General features: G+C 37.9%; 4 protein-coding genes, 1 long non-coding RNA gene and 2 other non-coding genes across 7 annotated transcripts; 4 read left to right on the plus strand and 3 right to left on the minus strand.

The window, feature by feature from the left end:
- Positions 1–1,018: 1,018 nt before the first annotated feature.
- Positions 1,019–1,950, plus strand: LOC148920133 (uncharacterized). Its single transcript, XR_016124423.1, has 2 exons — positions 1,019–1,144; positions 1,293–1,950. It is a non-coding gene; the product is annotated as an uncharacterized LOC148920133 (long non-coding RNA).
- A 2,978-nt stretch (positions 1,951–4,928) lies between these two features.
- SLD5 (DNA replication protein-like protein) lies at positions 4,929–7,540 on the plus strand. Its single transcript, XM_008225157.3, has 6 exons — positions 4,929–5,191; positions 5,600–5,722; positions 6,023–6,105; positions 6,204–6,313; positions 7,049–7,148; positions 7,237–7,540. Exons 1-6 carry the CDS (start codon positions 5,072–5,074, stop codon positions 7,349–7,351), a joined length of 651 nt encoding a protein of 216 aa, XP_008223379.2. The 5' UTR covers positions 4,929–5,071; the 3' UTR covers positions 7,352–7,540.
- Positions 7,541–8,246: 706 nt separating this feature from the next.
- On the minus strand, positions 8,247–9,151 carry LOC103323182 (Ca2+-binding protein 1). Its single transcript, XM_008225156.3, has one exon. It carries the CDS (start codon positions 9,061–9,063, stop codon positions 8,575–8,577), a length of 489 nt encoding a protein of 162 aa, XP_008223378.2. The 5' UTR covers positions 9,064–9,151; the 3' UTR covers positions 8,247–8,574.
- Positions 9,152–14,374: 5,223 nt separating this feature from the next.
- Positions 14,375–14,447, plus strand: LOC148920134 (small nucleolar RNA R66). Its single transcript, XR_016124832.1, has one exon. It is a non-coding gene; the product is annotated as a small nucleolar RNA R66 (small nucleolar RNA).
- Positions 14,448–14,558: 111 nt separating this feature from the next.
- LOC148920135 (small nucleolar RNA snoR118) lies at positions 14,559–14,645 on the plus strand. The gene has a single exon (XR_016124847.1). It is a non-coding gene; the product is annotated as a small nucleolar RNA snoR118 (small nucleolar RNA).
- Positions 14,646–15,552: 907 nt separating this feature from the next.
- On the minus strand, positions 15,553–22,185 carry LOC103323181 (uncharacterized). The gene is made up of 16 exons (XM_008225155.3): positions 21,553–22,185; positions 21,200–21,394; positions 20,985–21,059; positions 20,710–20,880; positions 20,325–20,488; positions 19,501–19,719; positions 19,261–19,387; positions 18,873–19,061; positions 18,505–18,591; positions 18,185–18,339; positions 17,645–17,764; positions 16,826–17,051; positions 16,592–16,651; positions 16,336–16,509; positions 16,142–16,251; positions 15,553–15,994 (listed from the first exon to the last, which is right to left on the minus strand). Exons 1-16 carry the CDS (start codon positions 21,754–21,756, stop codon positions 15,829–15,831), a joined length of 2,442 nt encoding a protein of 813 aa, XP_008223377.2. The 5' UTR covers positions 21,757–22,185; the 3' UTR covers positions 15,553–15,828.
- Positions 22,186–22,423: 238 nt separating this feature from the next.
- LOC103323180 (Protein phosphatase 2C family protein) lies at positions 22,424–25,434 on the minus strand. The gene is made up of 4 exons (XM_008225154.3): positions 24,982–25,434; positions 24,114–24,484; positions 23,462–23,698; positions 22,424–22,905 (listed from the first exon to the last, which is right to left on the minus strand). Exons 1-4 carry the CDS (start codon positions 25,307–25,309, stop codon positions 22,693–22,695), a joined length of 1,149 nt encoding a protein of 382 aa, XP_008223376.2. The 5' UTR covers positions 25,310–25,434; the 3' UTR covers positions 22,424–22,692.
- Positions 25,435–25,491: the final 57 nt, after the last annotated feature.

Below are 25,491 nucleotides of genomic sequence, written 5' to 3' on the forward strand. Positions count from 1 at the left end.
TATTTTGTAAAATCACACTAAGCACGCCCCCCATAAAAAGAGTGTAAAAATGATTGAAGGCGAAATGTTGCCTACCAATGAATTTAACTGTCTTAATTTTAATGCGGTAACATTGGCCACTATATATCACTGTAGCCTCGGTGATTTCTAGAAGTTAGTACAGTCAACTCACGAATTTGGCCATCTGTGGGGTATATAATCATTGATCATCACAAGTTGGGTAAACCTTGACGTAAAACTTTCTTAAGATATATTAATTATAAATAAAATGACACAGACTAAACGCCATGTTATTTGGCTTGCGCATTATATATGCAGCAACGCCAACATATTTATGGAGAGGAGACAGATCTTGGTGAGAAGAAAAAACAGGAAATTGTTAGTAGACAAATTCGAATTTATCATGCTCGATCGGGATTCCTCACATATACATATTTAATTATTCATATTTCTGTTTAGGTTTATCAAAAGAACAACATTTTTTTACACAAATTTTTTAAATCATAAAATAACTTCCAATCTAAATGATTTTTTGCAAGGATAATTCTTAAAAAATAACTTAGGATATAGACGGTTCTTATCATTAAAATACATTGTTGGGTTGCCCTAGAGAAACAATGCGTGCACTTCTCTTGACAAAAGAAAACTGGATAGGAGATGGAAGGCTTAATATTAGCATCCAATTCAACGAATAATGACAGTACTGGCACTGCTATTGTTGGTTCCTTGCTGCTGAACACTCAGAGAGGTCAAACTTACCACAGAGAATTGTGTATTGGAATTGAATGAATGGCATGCAGTGGTGTAACTTGTAAGTATTAATTTTCATGTACTTGAGATGAAAGACGAAAGATTTTCATATACTGAATATCAAACCATTAGATTAAATAATTAAAAGTCAACTAAACGCCTTAATTATCATTCATAATCATAATTGCTTCTTTGGTGGCCTCTCTCGACAGATATGGTGCCACACCCCGCACTGCGTTTGCTTTATTAGTGCTCACAGTTTTAATTATCTTAACTACCTTCCCATAATCCAAGCTATAACAGAGGCCAAAATCGCGTATAAAACGTGGCCTTCGAAATCCATTTTGTCATTGCCTCTTCAGACATTGATCTTTCACTTAGCAAAACGTTCAGGGTATCTTCTTCCAAACCCTAATTTTTATTTTTATTTTTATTTTGTTGGTTTGTTTGTTGATTGTCTTGTTAATTATTAACACTTTGATTAGTTACTAACTCGCAGTACTTGCATGCACCTCTTCTCTTTAATTTATAATTAATTTCAGGGTTTAAGTTTGAGTTTGATCGGCATGAGGACCTTACTTGTACTATGTGTTGCCTTTTCCTTGATCTTGGCTTCTTTGCAAGCTGATGCTAAAAGGTACAATTTGCATGAACGTCACCTGGCTCAACGGAAAAATGATCCAAATATGCAGGTCGAAGCACAGATGAGGCTGTTGCTAGTGACACAAAGGATCAATCTCAGCGTCCAACCACAAACAACAACAACAACAACGAGGCCAAGCATGATGATGATGATGTGAACGAGAGTTATGGTAAATTCGGACATGGTTCTTCTGAAAGTGATTCTCACCGTTATTTTGTTGATGACCAATTTCACCCCCATTAATTAGAATAGATCCAAACCTTGAGCTTGTAAAAGGAAGCTTCAAGCATTCAGCAATCAAGGTTGTGTAATAGGTAAAATATATGTTCGGCTTGTAATTAATAATAAAGTGAAACTCATTAACATGTCGCCATATTATATCCAAAAGATATCTAAGGCACATGTGTTTGATTTCACCATATATTCTTAGACAGCAATCAGTTTGCTTATATATACGTGTGTGTGTGTGTACAATTGATTGTACTGTCTAGGATTAATCATGTCGTGTATTGTGATTTTAAGCTCATCTAATAAAATTCCATATATTAAGGTATAAATACATGGTTAGTGTAGCATTTTTTGTGCAAAATAATATTGAATTTTGAGAAATCTGAAAACCTAATTTCAAGAAACATTTTCATTATATTGTTTTTCAAAAATCATCATGTACTTTTGCGCATACTTCATTTGTTTCCGTGTGAGACACACAAATTATATGTATTAAGCAAATCATAAAAGCATTTAAAAGAATAAGAAAGAATATATAGTCCATCTAATTACTCTAACAAAAATGAGATCCTTTTTTTCGCAAAGAGATGATATATGATTCCCCTCCGTCTTTCATAAGTTATTTCAATCGTCTTAGATGTGACTTAGGACTCGTTTGGAAATTGAAAGTGATTATGAAAAAGGTCAATAATCACTTTTGTGGAGAATCACTTCCATATAATCAGTTTAAGTGATTTTAATGGAGAAGGACCTCCCATGTATTTTTTCCTATAATCACTTAAAAAATCACTAAAGATGATTATATAGAGAAGCACGTGTATGGTAAAGGTCGTTTGTGTAATTCAAATGAGCCCTTAGATGATCTTGCTAGGACAAGGCAAGTGCCGTTTGTATAATTCCATTTAGGCTTTGTGCCACCTAATTACTTAATAAAAAAGTAAAGAAAATTATATTACAGGCTTCCATTTCCAATTTTAGCAATGGGCTTGTTCTTTTGGTCTGGACATGACTATGTGGACAAGACAAGAGTCTGTATGAATGGGTTATCCCGTACATGCCAATGCCATGAGCGTTATTTTGGGCCAAGAGAACGAGCGAATAGAATTATCACTGCATTTTGGGTGTGTTTCTATGTTTAAATAGTGCTTGGGTTTTTTTATAAATACAAGGATTGTATTTATAAATTTGTATAGAAGTATCTGCATTGGGATTTTTCCAATTGTAAACAAACAATTGGCTAAAGCCCGAAGTACATACATTTATGGCATAATACTTGCTCCCTAGTTTTATTTTTTATTTTTAATAGAGAAAATGGTATTGCATTCAACCCAAAGAGAACATTGTAGGGCTTTAACTACTATGGGCCTAGGTTGCTATAAATAGCTAAATGTGTGAAAATGCCCATGGGTCTAAGTTCAAGAATTAGGCCCCGAGAATGCTTCAAAGGGTAGCCCAAAGAGAACATTGTTTAGGACTTTGAGTTCCTATGTAGTTGGGCAATCTCGTAGGGCATGAACTAACCGGTGAAATTCAATAAAACAAAGATCTCTACGCATCCATGACATGGATCTACGTGGCACGATGATCTTTGATTGCATATTTATTTGGCATGTGCATTTCCAACTAAGTGGTCTGGCTATAGATATTTTTCTTGGCTTGCTTAGGCCTTGCTATGATGAGTTAGCCCATTTGAGCTAATTTTAAGTGATGGGATAATTTTCTGCGGCTTACCAACATATTTGGGCTTAAGAAATGGGCTTTTCTTAATAAGATATCGCACTGGGCCGAGAATATATTTAGGCCTAGCCTTGTATTTTTTGGGCCTCAATAAACATTACATGATAAGAACGAGCATGTTAATGGTGACCTCATTAAAATCTTCCCAGGGAAAACCACAAGGGATAAAACCCCTGATTATGAAAGAGCACAACACATGCTAATGACTAAATAGAAAAGTCAACAAACCTATTACTTATCACCATCTAGGAGCCAAGGAGGTCCATCACCCAACCAATAACAAAGCTCATCCGCTCGAAGACTATAACGTGCAATACAATGAGCCACAATGTTGGCAATGGGACAAAACGAATGCAGGAGGACGCCAATGTTGGTTTGAAATTGGCAAAGATCCATCGACATTGAGCTTAAAAAAACCAGCTTGAGGAGGACGCCAATGTTGGTCTGAAGTGGGCAAAGAAATACACCTATGAAGTAGTAACTAATATTGATGATATTTTGCAACATAGTTCTTTACACATAAAAGGAGATGCTCTGCATACATAGGATTAGAACAAAAAGGTAGCATTCCGATCATTCCACAATAGCCACACACACAGTAATAAAAAAGGTTGCTGAGCAATTGGGATTAAATTTCATGCCACCAACAGCCAAGTAGCAGTGTCGTCCCGAGTCAAACCAAGAAAAATTGTCGGCAGTTCAAAGACTCCTACACGGGACGAATAGTTGGGCAATCTCGTAGGGCATGAACTACTGTTTTGCAACCAGTGGTGCAACAAAAACAAATCGCATCCATGATGATCTTACTATGAAAAAAGACAACTTTTATACTTGCTCTCTAGTTGCGGAAAGAAAATTCAAATTTAGGTGCATCTCGTATTAATTTCTTTTGTGGAATTCACTTTATCCCTAATATCAAAAAGTTAGCATCTCGTATCAATTTGTTATGTGGAGTTGACTTGCCGCCTACTTGTGAATTGAGCCATGGTGCTTAGTAAAGTTGGAAGGTTTAGAAACTCATTTTCAAGTTCCAATTAATTATATAAAAAAAAAAGTAATATTTTTTCTATAAAATATATAGAAAATCTCTACTGGGAAAGAAAAAAGGTTCTACACTAAAGTGGTTTTACGGTGGCCCAAGTGGGGTGCCACGTCTTTTTATGGAAAACGTACAAGTGCTTGGTCCAAATTGCGATGGGGGTGAGGGTGACGATCGATCTCCATCTCCAAGCCTTCTATAAAAGGCAACATTTCATCCCTTTTTCTTCATTGTAGGCTCATTCATTCATAGCAAATTAGCAATCCTGTATCTTCTTTTTCTCAGGCGGGACACATCTCCAGTTTGTGCGTGAATCGAACCCCATCACAGCCGTCCATCTTTATGATCACGCTGTCAACTCAATCCAATGGTGTTAGATTCACGCACAAACTCGTGATATGTCTCCTCCTTATAACACTGCCGTATTTCTCTTATTTCCCTTTTTTTTTCTTTTTCTTTTTGTTTTCCAATTACTTTTCCTTCCAAAAATTAAAAAAACCATTCCTTTTGGCGCCAATTCGGATTACATTTTCCCTCTCAATTAATCTGTTCACTCACAGTCACAGACTCACAGTAAGAGAAGACATTCGAATTAGCGAACAGAGGAAAAATCCTGGGAATTCTGATGGCTTCAGCTTCGGATTTAGGGTCAACTGGATGATTACGAGGCGTTGATGTCGATGACCGATGTGGAGCTTTTGAAGAGCGCGTGGCGGCAAGAGAAGGCCGCTCCGGAGATTCTTCAGTTCGAGAGTCGTTTGATTAAGAGAGTCAGAGAGCAGATCCAACTGATGGTAAATTCCCGAACTCAAAAACAGGGAAGGAAAAAAAAAACCCTAATTCCCTTGTTTGGTTCCTCAGAAATTGATAGGAAAATTCAATTTCACGGTGGAAATTTCTAATCTAACTTTCCTGCTTATGTTGTATTGTATATGTAGCCGTAAAACAATCAGGATTTTAGTTGAAATGATGACTAGCTGAGAAAAATTACTAGTGTTTTTTTCTTATTTTCTTTATTTTTTTATTTATAATTCTGAAATTTGAAAAGAAAATGTTTAGTTTAGGATCTCAATTAGGTTGGAAAGGGTGCTAGATGCTATTATTGGGTGGCAAACAAGCTTTTGCAAGTAGATGAAATGCTTGTGCTAGTATTATTTGCGGTTGTGTTATTGCTCACTCCAATTAGATGCATATAATTACAGGAAGAAACCGTGGAGGAATTTACTGAAAGTGGTTTTGATCCACTTACTGTGTCACTCTACCAGATGGATTTGGACAGGACTCAGTTCTTGTTGAGATCTTATCTACGAATTCGTTTGCAGAAGGTGGCCATCTTCTCTCCTTGTTTTGTTAATTTGTGCATGCTTGTTTTTTCATTGCATTTGAAATCAACTGTCTGGTTCTTTGATTATATTTTTGGTATTAGAGAAACAGGAGCACTCACCATGTTTGATGATAATTTGATCAAAAGAAAGTCCAATAGTGAATTCTAAGTTGCTTGCTCTGAGTATTATGAAATTGCCCGAAAATTTTCCACTGGTTTTAGATGTTAAATGCGACAAGGTTTCTCAAGAACATGTTGGTTGAACTTTGCTGTTCGTATTTCAAGTAACTTCCTTTTGCAGATTGAGAAATACATGTTTCACATCTTTGCTACTGCTGAACTTCTAACACGTCTATCTAAAGAGGAGAAGTGGTTTATTGAAAGGTGAGGACTCTAGCTGTTTTATTAGTTTGTGCTCGTTTAGTTACAGCACATAGTTTAGGTTTATTGTGGTTTAGAGTTGACATGGTTATTGCTTACAGGTGCTGTGTTGATTTGCAGACGCATCTTGAAAAGAGCGTCCTGTCGCAATTGCCTTATACTTATCAGTCTATATTTCAGCAATCTGTAATTAATGATGAGACTGACATGGGTACGGACTCACATTATTTTAATTAGTCACGTTATCTTTTTTCAGATTTTGGTGATGCATCTCTGTTTTTTTCCCTTGTATGTTAATGTGTTATGGGAACAGTTGTATCATTTTCTGCGAACTATTTATCCTTGACCCAAAATCAATTCAAAATAAGGTGCTCAGTGCTGTGGTTATTTTTTGAATTTTTCATTCCAAGATATCTAGTTGTGTGGTGACCTTTTGTACAATTTACCTGAGAGGTTTAGATTTTCTGATCTAGTTTGGCAGATTCATATAACTTGCAGCGGAACTATTTTAAAGTTTGATGTGATTAGTGTTTGGAATTGTGCTAATAGAAACTTGTAAAATGTGATACTGTGCATTTGCATGCTGTGAGGGAACCAGTGACAAGCTAGTGTATGGGGCTGAGAATTTGTTCCAAATTCTTCTGAACTATTTGCCCTCTAAACCCTAAACCCTTTTTATCAGAAAACAATGCAATAGTTTGTTTGACAACTTGAAATGCTTAGCTTCCCATGTAGTCCTGGTCTGTCTCTTCTTGGATGAGTTCTTAATGCTCTTGGTGTCTTGATCTAACTCCATAGAATTATCTCACACTTCACATTGCTTCTTCTACAATCATTTTTGTGTACTATTTCTTCTAGACATATGTTTTTCATTATGCATATGGTAGGCAATTTGTAGATTGGACATGTGAACTCAAATAGTGTTCTGTATATGTTTGACTTCCAGTGGCAAAACCGCAACTGGACACATTTGTTGTCTGCAAAACCAAGTATTATCTTGGACATATCCAGCTTGAGGACAATGCAGATGGAGAACCAGATGGCAGGTAACTTATTATTCATAAACATTTACTTTCATAGAAAATGTTTGTATTCTTCTTTTTTGCTTACTGGTTTCAGTTCACCATATGACAGTGGGAGCCAGAAACCACTGGAGGAGCCTTTTGAGATGGAGCCCAATGTTTTATACTTTGTACGTTATAAAGCAGTGAAGAAATTTGTAGAGGAAGGGAAGATTGATTTATACTGAGTATCCAGCATCTTGGGGTAAATAGCTTTGAGACCTCCTCTATCTCAAAATATGATGTCATTGTATCTCCCCACCTTTTGCCTTACCGGTTTCTTGAGAAACTATTAACATGGCAAGTCATGGGAGTGAGTTTCCGAGCAACATTGAATTGAATGGTTTTCTATCTACGTTTCTTTTAGGTAAAAGTCATTTTTGGTCTATGTAGTTTGTCAATTTTACCACTTTGGTCTCCATAGTTTTAATTGTCAATTTTGTCCCCGTAATTTTTCAATTTTGTAAATTTTATCCGTGTAGTTTTCAATTCAAAGCAATTCAAGGACACGTTTGAGTTTCTATTAAAATTTCTCCAAATTCCATTAAGTTTTGACCACTTGCACTTCATGTATAGTGGTATTTTGGTCCACTTGAGCCAAATTCGTCCCAGTTCAATCAAATTGTGACCCTGTGATGCAAAAAAATTTGAAACCCAAAGCCCCAAAAATGGCTCCTAAAGTGAATCGGAAGAGCTTCATCTTGTGTTTTACAGTTAGATGGGCTTGAGTGAATTGAAATACCCCTCCACCTCCACGTGAGGGCACGTGGTCAAAATGTAATGAAATTTGGCAGAATTCAATAGAAATTGAAATGTGTCTTTGAATTGCTCTAAATGGAAACTACAATGATAAAATTTAAACTATAGAGACTAAAGTGGTAAAATTGACAAACTACAAAGATCAAAAGTGAATTTTTGCCTTTTTCTATTTTTTTTTAATATAATCGATAATTTAAACTGCAAGAAAGAGGAACACATCCTATCAGGTATCAAGTGCCATCTATAGTAGAAGAAAAGAACAAATATGCTAATATGCTGATATGGTATCTGTACTGTAGTATGTGCTTAATATGCCACGATGTCTTTAGAAGAAAATATCGCACAATGTGATAAAAGGAAATCCAAAAGATTCCCTGCATGTGATATGTGTCTATGGAGCCAAGTGCTAACAAACAAAACGAACACGCATTCAAACAAACCCGACGGAAACGAAACAGGACCCAATCCCATACAAATTTTTGCTCTGGCATCACTCACTTTATTCAAATTCAAACAAAACCATAATTTTGTTTCCCACCACCTCGGATTGCCTGGGAAATATCAAATAAAATCCTCCTTGTAAATAATTAATAAAACAATAATTAAGACTTGGCAACTGGCCTACGACTCAATGAGAGGACAAAGTCTCTAGCTAGCCGACATGATCAACGGCCAAGATCTTGAGCAAGCCAGCATAAGACACGCCTTGGTTTTCATCGCCGCCGCCCAATATAATCATGGCCTTGATGTCTTCATCAGTGGCGGCGAAGCCTGCAGCGCTCATGTAGCTCTTCAAATCCTCATGGCCAAGCTTCCCATCCCCGTCCTTGTCCATAATCTTAAACGCTTCCTCCATCACTCCCCCCGAGCTTCTTGCACCGCCGCCGCCTCCCAAAACGCGCTCAAACTCGTCGTATTGGACGAAGCCGTCCTTGTTGGAATCGGCGGCCGACATCATCGATCCGATGAGATTTTCGTCGGGGCCTGAGCTGGAAAATCCGGCGTAGAAGGCTCGGAGATCGTCTTTGCTGATCTTGCCGTCGCGGTCGGAGTCGAGGACGTCGAAGGCTGGCTTGAAATCTGAGGTCATGGTCGTCGTCGTGGCGGTCTCTGCGCAGAGGGTGCGGCCAGAGGGACACATTGTGATGCTAATTGCGGCGTGTGGTTGGTGTTTAGAAACGAAGAATCGAGTCGTAGACTGGCTCGTATGGAGGAAAATTATTGATCGAGCTGCAGAAGAGAGGCCTTGTGGTATTTATAGATGGAAGGGAGGGGGGGCCCACAATGGCTTGGTTCACAAGGTTTTGATTGAGAGGCTACGTATGGAGTGACGTAGTTAAGAGTTTCGGGGTGGGGTAGCTAAGTTTTTCTCGTATGGGGGACTGAGACTGACTGGTAGGTTAGTCATTTATTATTGGTCTTTGACACAGTCCATGGCCAAAAGGTCTGCAGAACCAGCCTAGAACGAGGTGTCTGTATCTCCTCCATAACCATTAGTGTGGTTCAGCATCAATTCTATTCCATGACAACTTACTTTTTTTTTTTTGGTCTGATCCATGACAACTTACTTATTCTTTACCAATTCAAAATTCTGTGCTGAGGCCGATGTTTTGGCTCACATGAGTCATGATATGGTTCCTGGCTTTCATCGGTTTGAGCTGGCGCCTCCTTGCGTTTGTGATAGCCTTATTGCTGATGTTTGCAGCCTAGCTAGGCCTAGAGTAGTTGTTTAGTCCTTTTTGTTCTGGCCTTCTTGGCCCCATCTCACCCCAACAAAATAAAAAAAAAAAAAAATCTGTGCTGAGAACACGACGTCACTAATCAAGTATCAAGATTTGAATTAGCATTTGGCATTTCGATACCAAATGCAAATATCTTTTATGCATTCCAATGGTATCTAATTCTCTCCACTGCTTTCACTCTAGGCAAACGCTCATCGTATAATTTATATTGTTACTTGGAATTGATGCTACATGTCCAGATGCCAATCAAGTAATGAAAGTGTTAAATCTAATACACACTTGAAGAATTTAGAAATATCTAGAAAAATGTAGAAAATTTTAGAAAAGTTCTAATAACAATCTTGTAATAAGGTAATATTATATTGTAAAGTAGCGGCTATGAGAAGAAGCCAAGTCCACCGACTTGGACAATGGCGGCAGCCTTAATCTATAAATAGGTGTTGTCTCTTGCGCAAGTGAGCTAAGAGAGAGAAGAGGCCAATAAGCCTAGCAAAAAGTTTCTAGTTGTTGAAAGGCCAATAAGCTTAGTCCTCAATAAACCCTTGTACTCATCTATTGTTGAATAAATAAAATCACTCTTTTGTTCTCTAAAAACCCAATAAGTGGTATGAGAGCAAAGTTGGATCATCTTGGGCGTAAGAGTTCGATACAATCCTCCATCATGTCTACCGCTAGCCAAACTTCTATCCATTTTCAATCTTTTTTGGAGAAAACTATGATTTCTGGAGCATCAAAATGAAGATCTATTTTATGTCTAAAGATTTATGGAATATAGTTGATAGTTGCTTCAATAATCCAGAAAATTCAACTGTGAAACAGTTAAAGCAGCTAAAGAAAGATTAGCAGAAGAATGCAAAGGCTTTATTTGCGTTGCAACAAGCTTTGGATGACAATATTTTTCCAAGGATTATGGGAGCCACAACATCAAAGGAAGCATGAGATACTTTGAGGGAGGAGTTTCAAGGAAAAACCAAGGTACATGTGTTGAGGCCCAAAAAATTCAGGTTTGGGCCTAAATAAATTCTCGGCCCAGTGCGACACCTTATTAAGAAAAGACCCGGTTTAGAGCACGCGAAATTCATCATGCACGATTGCACGAGCCACGATCACGTGCCATGCCAAATAAATATGCAATATGTCATGCTAAGAATTGAAATAAGCCTATAAAAAGGCATTGGCTCTACAAGCTCATGCTAATTATCCCGCCAAGCATCATATCCATTTTCAAAGACAATAAAATTCAAGCACGCCAATCGACATGCAATGCCAAGTAGAAAATCATTGTTTTTACACATAGCCATGCTACAAACTTAAGTGGGCCAAAGCCATGCAAATGCTCGAGATTTGCAGAGTGAGTTGTGGTATGGATGGTAACGAGTATTCATGAAACTCATTGATGAGCTTAGAAATGGAAGTTTTGGGCTACTTGGGAGCCCCAAAACTCGAGCTCATTTCTTGAGCACAAATATGTGGGAAATGATAAGGAGAGAAATAGGTAGCCAATTACTTTAGAAAATTGGCTCATCACCATAATAAAAATGGTACATCACTTTATGAGGTTGACCTATTCCTTTAGTACACTAACCCACCATCTTAGGAAGGCCCAAATGACCAAGAAAATATCTGAAAGTCTCCAGCACATGAATGGAGGCAAAACAACGACAGAAGCCAAAAGCCATTCACGAAGGTAGGCTGCCGGGAGGCTCCAACATGTGGCCAAAAGCAGACTTCAAAGTAGATCGTCCAAAAAACCAAAGGGTATTAGCGTGAGTAGGTTGCTAGGAGAAAAGGCACCCTTCAAACCAACGCCCTTACCTATTTTTTTTTTCTTCCACCAGCTCTTGCCATGGAAGAGGGGAGGAAAGAAGGTAAGGTGGTAGCCAAAAATAGGAGTTTAACACTGAAGCAGCTGCGGGAAGGCCTTAGAGCTCCCAAAAATCTTGTCTTTGTGTGTTTGGACAAAGGGAGATTTCACAAAATGGGATGAATCAAAAGGAGAGAAGAGAAATGAAAGGGAAGACTTGGCAAAATTAGAGAGAACCCATTAAGGTTTCTTGGGAAGGAGGAACTTCCAGCGGCTATAATAGGGACATCTTCTACCCATAAGAACCAACCCACATCCAGAGAGCAAGCTTCACCTCTCATCATTGGAACCTTCAATTTCGAGCCATATTCCTCCATCTCTCCCCATCCTCTCCTCTGGCAAGCCATTCCAAAGCCTGACAAACCCTTTGTCGAGCTATTGGAAAATTACCCAAAGCATCTATTCTTCCACCCTAACCTCTGTCTTTCTCTCTCCTCAGCAAATTATCATGAAATCCTTTGCTTTAAACCTCTGTTTCTTGTAGAAAATCTGGTCTTTCTCTCTCTCATGCTAAACTCATAAATGCTTAGCTTCCATACCATAAGCCTCTCAAGCTAAGCTAAAAATTTATCTGTAAGCAACTGTTGGTTTCATTGGTGAAGAAGACCAATGTGTTTCTTAAGGCCCATCGACCCTTTTGAAGCACTTTTGAGGTCTAATTCTTGAACTTAGACCTAGGAGCAATTTCACACATGTGGCTCTTTATAACAGCCTAAGCCCATCAATAGCTATCGGAACGAAAAAGCCTCTACAATGTGCAGTTAAACTACAAACTTTGAGAGGAGATTTTGAAATCATTAAAAATGAAAGATTCTGAAACCACACAAGAGTACTTATCAGTCTCACTAATAAGTATGATTCAAGAATTGTAGAAAAAATGAAACCACACATTAAAAATGAAAGATTCTATGGAGAAAAAATTTATGATTCTAGAATTGTAGAAAAAATACTTATTAGTCTCACTAATAAGTATGATCCACTAGTAATTGCCATTGAACAGACAAAAGATATAACTAGTCTGTCAGTGAAAAAATTAAAGGACTCTTTGGAAGCATATGAAAAAAGACTGAGTAGGCAAAATGAAAGTCTTGTAAAAAGTGCCTTCCAGTCAAAACTAAATTTAAGGTCTCAGAAGTCTAAAGATGATGAAAAAACTAGAGAAGTAGAAAATGAACCCAACAATAATTGGGAAAATAAAAGAGAAACTGCAGGGAGGAAAGACTATCCTCCTTGTCGGGTATGCAAAAAGACAAGCCACCAAGAGAAAGATTGTTGGTATCGAGGCATACCAAAATGCTGGAACTGCAGAAGATTTGGGCATATAGAAAAAGATTGTCGATTCAAGAAAAACTATCAAGCTAACTACACAAAAGAAAATGATAAGTACGAATATGTGTTCTATGCATGTCCAGCACTATCAGAAAAAGACAACACAAATTGGCATATCAATAGCAATGGCAATGACCGGAAGATAGAGACTGCAGCTCAATTATCAGCAAAGCAAAAAATATGGCATCAACAAGATCAGAATATCTAGCAATATAGCTCTAAGTGTGCATTAAGGAGGAGTGTTAAATTTAATACACCACTTGAAGGATTTAGAAATTTCTAGAAAAAAAAAGTAGAAACTCTAGAAAAGTTCTAATAAAAATCTTGTAATAAGGTAATATTATATTGTAAAGTAGTGGCTATGAGAAGAAGCCAAGTACAATGGCGGCAGCCTTAATCTATACATAGGTGTTGTCTCTTGTACAAGTGAGATAAGAGAGAGATGAGGCCAATAAGCCAAAAGGCCAATAAGCCTAGCAAAAAGTTTCTAGTTGTTAAAAGGCCAATAAGCCTAATCCTCTATAGCCTTGTACCCATCTATTGTTGAATAAATAAAATCACTCTTTTGTTCTCTAAAAACCACAACAGAAAGCATGCTGGTTCTGGGAAGAGAGTGTCTTTTGAATTTCTGTGACACAGAGTTACCCTTATGACTATGGTCAAGGGTTTCATAGCAGTTTGAAACTGAGCAAAAAGAGCCTACTGACTATGGGACGAGATACACTTGCACGAAAACAAGGATATTATTGTTTTGCTATCTCCTGACTAATAACGCTATAATATACATAATAACTTTTTCATATGATATAGCATTATTAACTGAGATTAACAAAATAGTGTTATTTCCCAATGCAATCAAAACTTTCTACTATGGGACATGTAATGGCTTGGCCCTTAAGTGAGATGCCTATGCAGAACGATTTTTGGGTTTTCTTCCCCCTTTTTCTCTTTGGGCCCATGAGGCCAGGGAAGGTTTGGGTTGTGGTTCATGGGTTGCATGCAAACGAGCCGAAACAATGGCAAATTCGTAATATCATTGATATGAATGGGCTTCTCATAAACCTCAAATATTTCATGGGCGAAAACCCTAATTCTAAATTCCGGTATTTAAACACAACCACGCCTAACAAACACCAGTAGCCTTAGGTCGCAACCTCCCTCCGTCTTCTTCCTCCCCGCTTCTCTCTCTGTCCTCTTCTCTTTTTCTTCATTTAGAAGAAGAAGAAATATTTGTGGTGATTGGTATAGTGCCTCTTGATGAAGCCTTGGGTCTTAATTAATTTGGAGCCAGGGTTTTATATTCTTATAAAGAATAGGAGGTAAATTTCGAGCAGGAATGTTGAGTCACTTCGCCTTTGAACGATTACCAGGCTCAGTGAATAACACCCTGCCACATCCTCCTCTATTTCTATTGAATTTTCCCATTTCAATTTTATTTTTGCGCGAGTTTGAATTTCTTTGTTGTTTTGGCAATTGATATTTTCAGTTTGATTGTAAAATATTCACTGCATAGGGGTTCCGATGATGGCATGAAATCTTTGAGACCTGATCATCCAATTGATGATAACTATAAGCATGGTTTCTGAGGATCCCTTATTACTGTTATTAAGAAATTCAAACTTTCCCCATAAAAAACTCAGATGGGCATTTCGTATTTTGCTTTGAAAAATGTGTTGGATTTTGGACTGATGATATGCAAGTATAGATGATGAAGTATGCACTGGGCTCTGAGCAGCTCTATGAGCTTCTTTTTGATGGACATTGCAGCCTAGAAAGCTAATCTGATATACTCTGTCTTGTTCAAAATTCATTTACCCTTTTCCGTACTTGAGCAAGCCAACCCAATTTTATAAAAACTAATTATGATTTATATAATTCATTGACAAACCCAGAGGAAGGCAGTAAATTACACTGGAATCTGCGAACTATCAAGTAAATGAAATGTTTCGGAGACAAATGAAGATAAATTTACGTGGTTATTTTAGAACACTAAAATAAATGAAATGAAAGAAGCAACTTGTACCCAAAAAGAGGAGGAAAAATGTTGTAGGATCCTAATATTGATCCGGTAGGGGAATGTTTCAGAATGAGAAATACTAGAATGATTACATACCGCAAGCAAATATGCAGCATTGACGTCTTGAGTTCCATTTAAAGTTATGGTTGTTTGTCATCGGGCGATCCTAAATTATCAAGTCGACAGAAATTCTTTTGGAAACTTAAGAGCCCAGAATTCTGCACTTTGAAGATTTTGATGAATTAGACAGATTAGGAATCGAAAAAACAAATAGAGAAAAAGAAAAAAAAACTTCTAGTAAATATTAAAGGGAAACAAAAATTAATGCTATTCTTATTACATTTGTATACTACATTCACATATCGCAGAGGTGGACATCCACATCATTTTAAAATATTTTATAATTTTCTTTTCTTTTATGATTTATTCAAATATTTATTTTTCTAATTTTCTTAATTAAAATATACTTCAATTATTTAATTGATGTGGCATATTATGACATGTGGTATAGAAATGTAGGATAAAAATGTGGTAAGTGTAAAAATACTATAAAAATAAAATGATGAAACTCAATACTCAGTTATGTTTTTGGGAGAAAAATCAATATTCTTAGTTCCAGACTTTAGCTGAATAGAATCAAGAAAGCTATCGCAAGCAGTGTATTTGTACCCAAAGATCAAAACTAGAAATCCCTGATGCGTATTTAAAACCAAGTTTTAAAAGGTAAGTACAGATACAGTCTGGTCAGTCATAATTCCAAGGCCAAAAGCTTCATGCTGTAATCTGTTCTAGTTAACTAACTTGGCTAGAACAACGCAGTGACACAGCGTGCTGCAAAATTTTCTAAGTTTCTAACATTTTGCTCCTGCATTTCTTCAGTGTAAGAGACATCTGTGCCTCGGGAATCAGGGTTGATGGGTATATCCGTTTTGCCATAAAATATCTAAACTAGAGTCAGCGCACGGGAGATGAAAAGAAAATGACAACAAAATATACAACGAATCCAGCAATAAGAATCCCCCCATAGATATAAGTTTGAGATGCCTGCACAGGATATTTGTACTCAATGTCGCAGCATTTCATCTTGTCCCTCTCATTGGCCAGAACATGGTCTACGTACCTGCATCGTGCAAATGATTATTAACAATTAAAATGAGAGAAACCCTGCTCCACTGATCTTCAGGTTCCAAAAACCACTGATAGCCTTTTACTGCATGGGAAATCACAATACGAAACAAAACTAAACCCATACAATACAGCCACTTACTGCTGGGTAAATATGGAACTCTGGAGAATTTCCGAACTGTTCAAATGTGCATCTTGTAAGCGATGACCGTATAACGATGAAGACAATTCTACAAGCTGTTCCTCAAGTTTCTGTTGTTTAGATTGTCTTACATGTGTTAATAATCTTCAAGATGTTTGAGAAACACAGGAATTTTAAAAGTAGGAATGACTTACATCCAAGTAGTTCTCCAATCTATCAACTAATTCGTGTGGGAACGGTTCAGGCAAGTTAGTTGTCTTTTTGTAAAACTTCTCCACCCATAGTTCAGTGGTTGTTTTGTTCCTCTTTCCCTTCACTGGTTCACCAAGCGGAGTTTTTAGATACTGTGCTGCAAAAGTTTGTACAGCCTGCAGAAAATAGTGGAAACCATATAAGCATAAAATCATACAACTAATTTCTAATAAATGGCCAAATGAAAGACCAAATTACCTCTGACGTCTCACGAATTCTGTGGAGAGCAGAATCTACACGTGCATATATTGTGTTCCTCTGCCAAAAAGATTAACAATTACTTTAGATATCACAATCTTAAAAGAATGTATCTATACATTTTTATGTCTGTCTGGGTGTGCCAACTTGCAAATATACGGTCATCATGAAGCAAATGCTGAAGTGTCATTTATGATAGTTGTGCAGAATTTGGCATTGTAAGACTGGCCTTACCAATGCAACATCTTGAAGCATTTGACTGACTTGAGAAGTATTAGAGAATGGTCCAAATGGATGACAACCAGCTGCCCAAAGCCAATTCACAACTGACCTTTCATGTACATGAGAAGCCTTTTCATATGGTGCACTCAACCCGCCAACAGCGGAAGCAAGTCCTGCCAATATATGGCGCTGCGCCTGAGATGGAAAGGCATGCCTTCTCTGAGTTTCTGAAACATAACTGCGCACCAAGACATTTCAACAAAACAGTTAAAAAAATCTTATGGAACAGGAGGGGGAGAAGCACATCAAAATCCACTCTAAATGAAAGCCACAGAAACATGAGTGGCGTAGTCAATCAGAGACCATAATGTAAAACATAAAACTTGTATTTTGCAATGAAGGAACTGCTGTAGTTGGTTCTTAAGAAAAATCACATAGATCCTAGAAATGTAATAAATTATACAATACTTCAGAGTTTAGACAATTTCACTGGTTGAATGATGTCCTAATTTTACCAGAAGTATAACTAAATGCTAGGAGGGCTTGACATTGCCTAAGTTAAAGGTGTTACAGAATATGACAAGATAGTTTCAAGTAGTTAGAAAAGCCACAATGTACTATGCTGAACCCTGCACAGACTTCAAAATAAAACAGATTTGACTCAATACTCTTCTTTGATGTTTACCCACCCACATGACATATGTTGTAACTAGGGAAAGTTAGCAAAATAGCTGTGACTAACCAATACATTATAGTGATTGAAACACAAACAGTACATGTTCAATGATGCTACAATGCTGGAAGCCTGGCAATAAATCACTGTTTCCTCACCTAAGAGGTATCTTTTCATTTTGATGCTCAAGTACAATCACTACATCTTTGCTTGTCCATACAAGACTTTCGTCTTCCATCATAAGGTGTGGATCCACATCAGCCAATGATAGCACAAAACTGTGGGAAAAAAAAAAGATATCAAACAATTATTTACAGCAATCATTACAGATTAATTTGATGAGTGATGCAAGCTATATGTTGCTAGCACTGTAGTAAAAAACAGGTAAGGACACCCAGAATTACCTCCAAACTTCTAGTTACCAGAGATAGGTGACAGTACATGTCATTAAAAATTGGAAGCAAGCCTTGAAAAGTTATATGCAACAGAAATCTGAATAATTAACTATAAAATTCAATGATCATATCTTCATTCTAAATTTCTTGGTAGCAGGCTATACATAAAAATGCGGAAATAGTTAAGCAAGACGGACTCAACAAAAGCATGTTACATGTAATTATATGAAAGAAGAATGAGGACACCATTATGAGAATAGTACTAAAATTATACTGCAGGGGAACTCAAGGTGGGATGCTCACACAGGAATCACTCTTGTTCCATAAGTTCGGTAAAACTCTCCTTGTTTCCTTTCTACTCTTTTTTTTTTCTTTCCGTGCTTTGATTCATAAGTGGACCAAAGAGGTTTATGCTTTAGAATAGAATCACTTGAAGCCTCGGATTCATCTGCCCAATGCTGGGGAACAAAAAGTACAAAAATTAGGACAATGAAGACAAGAAGGGAAGAAAAATCTACTTAGAGCTTAATTACAGAAGAAACAAGTCTCAGAGAACAAAAATCAATGTGAACATTTGTTGCACCACATGCAAAACATGTACAACTGTATCAGATTTGACCAACCTGGCGGAGGAAAAATTTACTTGAAAGATTTGGGTCAGCCACCTCAAGCAAACCAGCAGCAAGCACATCAGCAGAACGTTCCATCTCCTGGAATGAGCACTTCTCAGTGAGAAAAGAAAAATAGAACGTACATATAATCTCACTAATTCAAATGCCATCTAGGAAAGAAGCATGAATTTTTAACTCAAAATATGATGACATCTAAATGGGGCCAAAAGTACACAGAAATGCATATAGAAAGACATTCATGACACAATTTTTCACCAAGAACCTCGCAAATGGAATATAAAATAGAAATGAATAATTTGACACCAAAAACACCGGGTAACGAAATTTGATGACATTAGGATAAATAAAGAAGTACCCACTTCTTTAAGAATAGCTCCATCCAGATATGTCTTGGTATGAACATGGAAGCGCCCATCATTCTTAGTTTCTTGCAGGGAATGGCTTCTCATAGCTTTTGAAACAGCAATCGACAACTTCTCATGGCGATGTAACGAATGTGAACCCCCAACAATCACAACTTCTTGCCCAGCATGAACCATTTTCTTCACCTGAAAAGGACATATCAAACAAAAATGGAAGTGATTTTGGGTTTATGTATTTCAAATCACAAATATGGAATTACTCATGGGCGAGGGTTGCTGCGACTGCATGATCCTAAAAGTGAAAGATTTATTCTTTCTTTACTCTGGCACTTGTTAACATAGGCAATCATGAAGATGTTGAGTTATCCCAGAGGAAACAACCCACCTCTGCCTCAATTGCTTCAATATTTATACTGTAGTTGTGGCCTTTATCTATAATGTTGTAGCGATTATGATTTTGGAGGACAATTATTGGTAAAAGCAGCCTTGTTGTCAGGTCAACAGTTTCAAATCTGAGTTAAGACCATAAACACATGATTAACAACCATAAATAAAAAGTGCATAATTGTTATAAACAACACCATGCTTGGTGTCAAATCAACATGCCATAAGATAGACTGAGTACCTAACATCTGGAGCTATAACATGCTCGACTGTGGTGGATACCAAAGAGGCAAGTTGTCCAACAAATACATCATGTGTAGGATGATCACTAGCTGCACCGAAACCTCTTGGAAACACAACATTCTTAAGTCGTGGCAATGTCCTGGAACTGACAGTTCCCTCTTCAGTTTCAATCTTTCCATATGTGCATGGGCCTGCTGAGAGATCAATCACAACAAATCTGAACAGCACAGGCAGGAAATTAGATTTTTAATTTCATTTTAAAAAGAAAAAAATGCAGAGACAGATGGTTAGAGAGAGTAACATAACATAGTCCTAAAACACAGCATATAATCTATCAACCCCTTCAATGTGATACGGAACATATGAATGTTTCTAACCACCATTGTAAACTGCAAAGTATAATGCAATCTTTTATTCACGTGCTATCCCCAATGTAAAAAATTTATAATGAAAAAAAAACACAAAATAACAACTCTCCCACAAATAACTACACCACCTATATAGAGACAAAAATAACACACCAACCATAACTCAGAACAACCTAAAAGACTTCAAGAAAATCTTTGTAACAGACTACCCAATACTTCACATGTTCAAGCACATCATTCCACATACTTGAAGTATTATTGCATTGCAACATGTTTGCATGTTCATCAGTCCACATTACTCTACGTACTAAGCTTGCCCTTCTTTCTACTCCAACAAAGAGCACAATAGATAGGTGCATAACCAAATGGATTACTTACACCCTAAAGTAGTATGCAACTGATTTGGTATACCAAAATCGGGCTTCTTCTACAAATAAAACTGTGTTAACTATACCTGCCAGAGCCAAGCCAAACTTGAGATGCACCACCTCCATTGTATCGATAGCGATAAATGTAGTCTCCCTCTTGTTTTTTCATATCTTCCTCAGTGAGTTGTGTAAGTTTGCCATACATTAAGCTGTCAAGATTAATGTCCTTATTCCTCGGATCCATCCTGACCTGCAAAACAAGTGAACACACAGAAATAATAAGTACAGTTGAGTGAGACTATTAACGAATGGTTTGAGAAATACTTCATAAGCACATTCCCCTCTTTCTTCTTTTGCGGTAACAATTCGCACTTCACATGTGCAAAATCATATGGTAAAGTAACACATAAATTGAAGGATTAATGTGGTAGACAAAGCGAGACCATTAACTATGATGATTGCAGACCATACCTTATCAAAATTGACTATAAATATTGCACTGGGAACTTGCCGATCCATATCATCAGCAGTGGAATAAGCAGCACTCTCTGTGTCAAATATGTAGGAATATAACCTCTGAAATACAGGCTCCACTACAGTTGCATCCACTTCAAACAGAGGTACTTCCCTTCCAAAATCAGCCTAAATATTGAACAACAATTTAAAACTTCATTCTCCAAAAGACAAAATAATACTCATAACTTTCTCCAGAAGACAAGGTACAGCAGGCAAACAATGGGAGTCACCTCTCTTGCATTTCCTGCAGGAACCATAGCCTCTTTCAGTGCCTTCTCAAGAGCTATTAGTTCTGGCTGCCCGGCCTGTAATTAGAACAAATACAAGATCCAAACACTGGATGAAATATATAGTTAATGTACATATCATATCATATGCATCCATATATCGAATATTATGTGAATAATATCTAAACGAGAATGCTACAGTCGGATATGAAGCTTACAGGAAAGGCATTATAGACAATTTGATGCTCGATGTCGAGAGGCTGTCCTGTCTCCAGGCAGGAAGGCCTATGCAATGGGAAGCTGATTTTCAGAAACTCTTCCAATTTGTGCGCATCGACCGAGTACCTATAGCCTCCATCAGCATTGAAACCAATAAGCACCACATTCACTTCGAGCGGAACCTGGAACGGAACCTACATACACACACAGGAGAATCACTCACAGTCACAGTCATGAGGGAACATGTTGAATTTCTCAAAAATTAAAACCTAATTTCAAAATTGTGTGAGTTTCCTATTTGTTTTCCAATTGCTGTTGAGAAAGAAATAGATTAAGCGGATGATAAAATCACCTCAGCGCGAGAATGGAGCATGCGGCGAACATCGGATCGAACGCCATCTCGGACGTCGTGGAAGGCACTGTGGTGCCACTGAGGGTGACCTGGATCTCTCCGAAAAGCCTGAGGCGCCGACTCGGATTGAAACACAAACAGGCTCAGTGCGAAAACAAAGGCATGTATCATTGGCGTTGATATTGGATTTGATTTGGCAGCCATAGCTGCGGTAGCTCAGTCGAAGAATTAGCTAAACCCGAAGGGCAATTGAAATGTAGGCGAAGAGTATGAGAAATTACATATACTAATGGTTGAAGATGGACTTTGTCATGGCTGGGTCAGCTGGGCGAGACTCAGAACGAGACTCTCAGCCTGAGGAGATGAGCAAGAGAAGAAAATGCTAAATTGTTATTCTCAAAATTTGCCCCTACATTTGCGCTTTAATACAATAATGGACTCGCGAATTGGGTTGGCGGGGTTTTAATGAGTTTTTGGACCAAATAATGCGGTTCTTTTGTGAGACGGTCGTAAATGGGACAAGAGAGATGTGCAATGTGCATTTTGAAAATTCAATCACGAGCAAATGCTCTCAAGCTAGGCCTTAAATTTGGGTCAGAGAGGAGGAAGGCATCTATAGGCATCTATGTGCTACATTGGTATAAGGGAGAATCAAACACATGACCTCATGTGCCCGGCTGTTGCTCGGTCTTGAACTGAAGCAAAGATTGAAAATTATATGAAACAGTTTTGTGTGCTTATAAATTACTCATTCTTGCAAAAATGTTGTTAAAGATTATGTTTTTTTTTGGGATCTATGATTTTGAACCTCCCAGATACAAATTTCCAGGGAAGTTGGATAAATTAAACAAGGGGCATCTGCACTTGGTGGTTTTAAAAATGACAAAAATAAATAGAACATTGCGGCTCTCACATTCTGTATTTGGGAGGCAACCAACTACAACAGGCATTATTAAAATAATCTTCTAACATTTAAGACTTTCAAGCCTCTTCACTCGAGCGTGATCACAGGATCCGGGTGGTTTGTCAGTGCTCCTCTCTTAGCCATGCATAATAAAAATTCTTTCCGAGTGCGGTACGATCTTTGAAGCATGGACCAAAATCGGGGGTGGTGGAGACACGTTTGGTTCCAGAAAAGTATCAGTGGTCAACAGCACTTCTTATTGAGACTGGAGGTTCTTCCACTGTGCCTCTGGATATTAAGTCATGGTTTAAGAATAAAACAATGACAGTTATATCGTCATGAAAATGGCGTCGGACTTTCTTGTCAATTTTCCGAAGATCTGAATATCTCATTTCTCTTTTTCTTGCGGCTTCTTGGAGAGCCGTCTTTACAAGCCTTTTGGCACTTCCCTATATTAAGAGAAATAGTCAAAACTAGAGATCAAGAATGGAATAAAAATCACGTTAAAACAGAAATATGAATAAAGCATCATATACCAGCAAATGTTTGAAACTTTATGTCCAAGTCATTGCATTGACCGTGGCTCAAAACAACTATGCTTATTTTTCCATCTTCTTTTTAACCTTAGTTGCAAATTAAAAAGACAAGTGTTTATCCTTAAGTTCATATTTCCTTGGATGGGTAGTCTTCAGAAAGAGTTGTTCAAAAGATTCTGTTAACTCGTTCTAGATCCTATAAACTCAATTAAGCACAATCATCATCAACATCTTGCTATCAGATAAATTATGGCAGCAAGGAATAAAGAATAACAATTTCAAGAATATTGAAATGTTTAGGTTTTCGTCCAAGTATCCAGTAAAAAAATCAAATACTTCATATATTGTACTAATAGTTTAAGTTCATTTGATGTCTACATCAAGGCAAGGTAGGAATGAAATTATGAAACAAACGTGCATGCAAATGCGAGTTACTAAACACGAATAAAATGAAAGGCCAGAATCTTACCGCATGTGGATGCTTGTGGACAATCTCAACAGCTTTTTCATTACTCAAGTGTTCCCATAGACCATCAGATGCAAATATAAGGAAAGAATCATTTGGATGGAGAGGATGAGAAAGAATAGTCGGATTGGCAGACAAGATAGGCATGTGCATTGGTTCAGGAAGTCTGAATTTTGCATTAATTGGCTCCCTGTTAAACTGTGCATGTTTCATATATACGTCACCAATAGATTTCGATACCTGCACTAAATACAATAAAGGAGTTATTCACAAGAAATCCCCATTTAAGAAAAAACAAAATTATGAAAGTTTGCAGAGAAGCATTTCAGAGCCCAAAAATCCTTTCCCCCAAAAAATAAAATGGGGTATTAGTCACGTTAACCCCAATACAGAGCTAAGCTAACAGATAAATCAGAAGCTGGATCCTATGGGCAGAGGCTACCAACGCTCGAACTAAACACTACTTGCTTTAAAAAAAATTTTAGAGAATACCCAGGAGGCTAGGACTAGTGTCCTTGCACCATTGCCCTGCATGTTGGCTTCAAAATCAACAGGTACGAAAACAAAAACACCCATGACAGAACTTTAAGCAGTTATAAATTAATGCACACCTTAATCAATGAGCTCTTACATGAACAATAGCATTGACAATTACCTGGATAATCCCTTTTACTCTCCAAACTCCATGCTTTAAAACAACAATTTGAGGATCATGTGGGTGCAAATCTTTCAGTTCGTGCCTAACCTCCTCAAGATTTGCATTGTGTTCAGTGGATAACTGAATCGCAGCAACTTCCCCAGTGTTTCCCACTTTCTTCCCCAACACAACACGGGAATCTCCAAGGTTTGCCACAAATAAGGTCCGCTGACATATCACTCCAACCAGACAACATGACCCAACAGTTGCTACATTGGGTCTAGTACTCCACAACTCCGAAACAAGAGCAGTAAACCCTTCCTCTGTTCGGAGAAAAGCATTTCTAATGGTCTCTGCTGTCACAACCCCATCTGACTCTGCTGATATTGCTGCATAAACACAATGCCTAAGATAGCCAACATAAGAGCGGCTCATTCTTCAATAGTCAAACAAGAAACCCAACCCCAAAATCAACCACAAAGAAATAAAAAGAGGAAATGAAAACACTGCATTACAATGAGTGTCCCCAAAAAAAATATATTTCTAAAGGGCTCAAAGTCTTAAGCAAATTGTTGGTGGAAGTATAAATTCAATTCCCATAGGCATTGTATGCAAAGATACTACGTGATCCAAACTCAAATGACCAATCAAAATCACAACTTTAACAAAAGCACACGAAAAAGTGAAAGAAAAAAAAAAGCACGAAAAATGAACCAGAAAACATCACGGTTGACAATTCAAATCCACAAATTAACAATCACATATTATCCACGAAACGTGGCAAATTCAAAACCACGCCAATCAAAGCCCAAAAAAAAAAGGCATACATATTTAAGAAGAATGTAAGAGCTTTCGCTACAGGTTGGGAGGGTCGGGGATCACGAACCTTGGAAATGTCTGAATAAATTATCGCAAACGTATCGAGCAGCCTCGGGGCCACCATGGCCATCATAAACGCCGACGAAGGTCCCAAAGGGTCCAGACTCGATCTGACTCTGGTCCTCGAGCACCTGGTTGGCTTGAACCACAGCCATGGAGAAATCGCCCCACGCGTACTTTCCGAAATCTCGAAACCAAAGCAAGCTATCTTTGCCATCTCGTCCACCGCCCCGGAAATTTTCACCGACAATTCCGACAGAGTCGAGTCCCTCACCGTTGCCTCGCCCAAATGGCCTCCAGCACAGAGAGAGCAGATTCATCAATGCCTGAAGCATCCCACATCTCTCAAAAACCCTAACCCTAAACCCAAAGACCCTGGAGGACTCCGAATTTGGGGGAAGAGGCTGGGAGGGGAACCCTAGGTCTTAATGGAATTGGGGTCGGGGAAGGTATAGATAGATAGGGGAAAGGGGGTGCGTAGGTTAAGGGATGGGGCGTAGGGTAAGAGGGGACGCGT

The sequence above is a fragment of the Prunus mume genome, linkage group LG2, assembly GCF_029339155.1.
Source record: "Prunus mume cultivar Tortuosa linkage group LG2, ASM2933915v1, whole genome shotgun sequence".
Lineage (NCBI taxonomy): Eukaryota > Viridiplantae > Streptophyta > Magnoliopsida > Rosales > Rosaceae > Prunus > Prunus mume.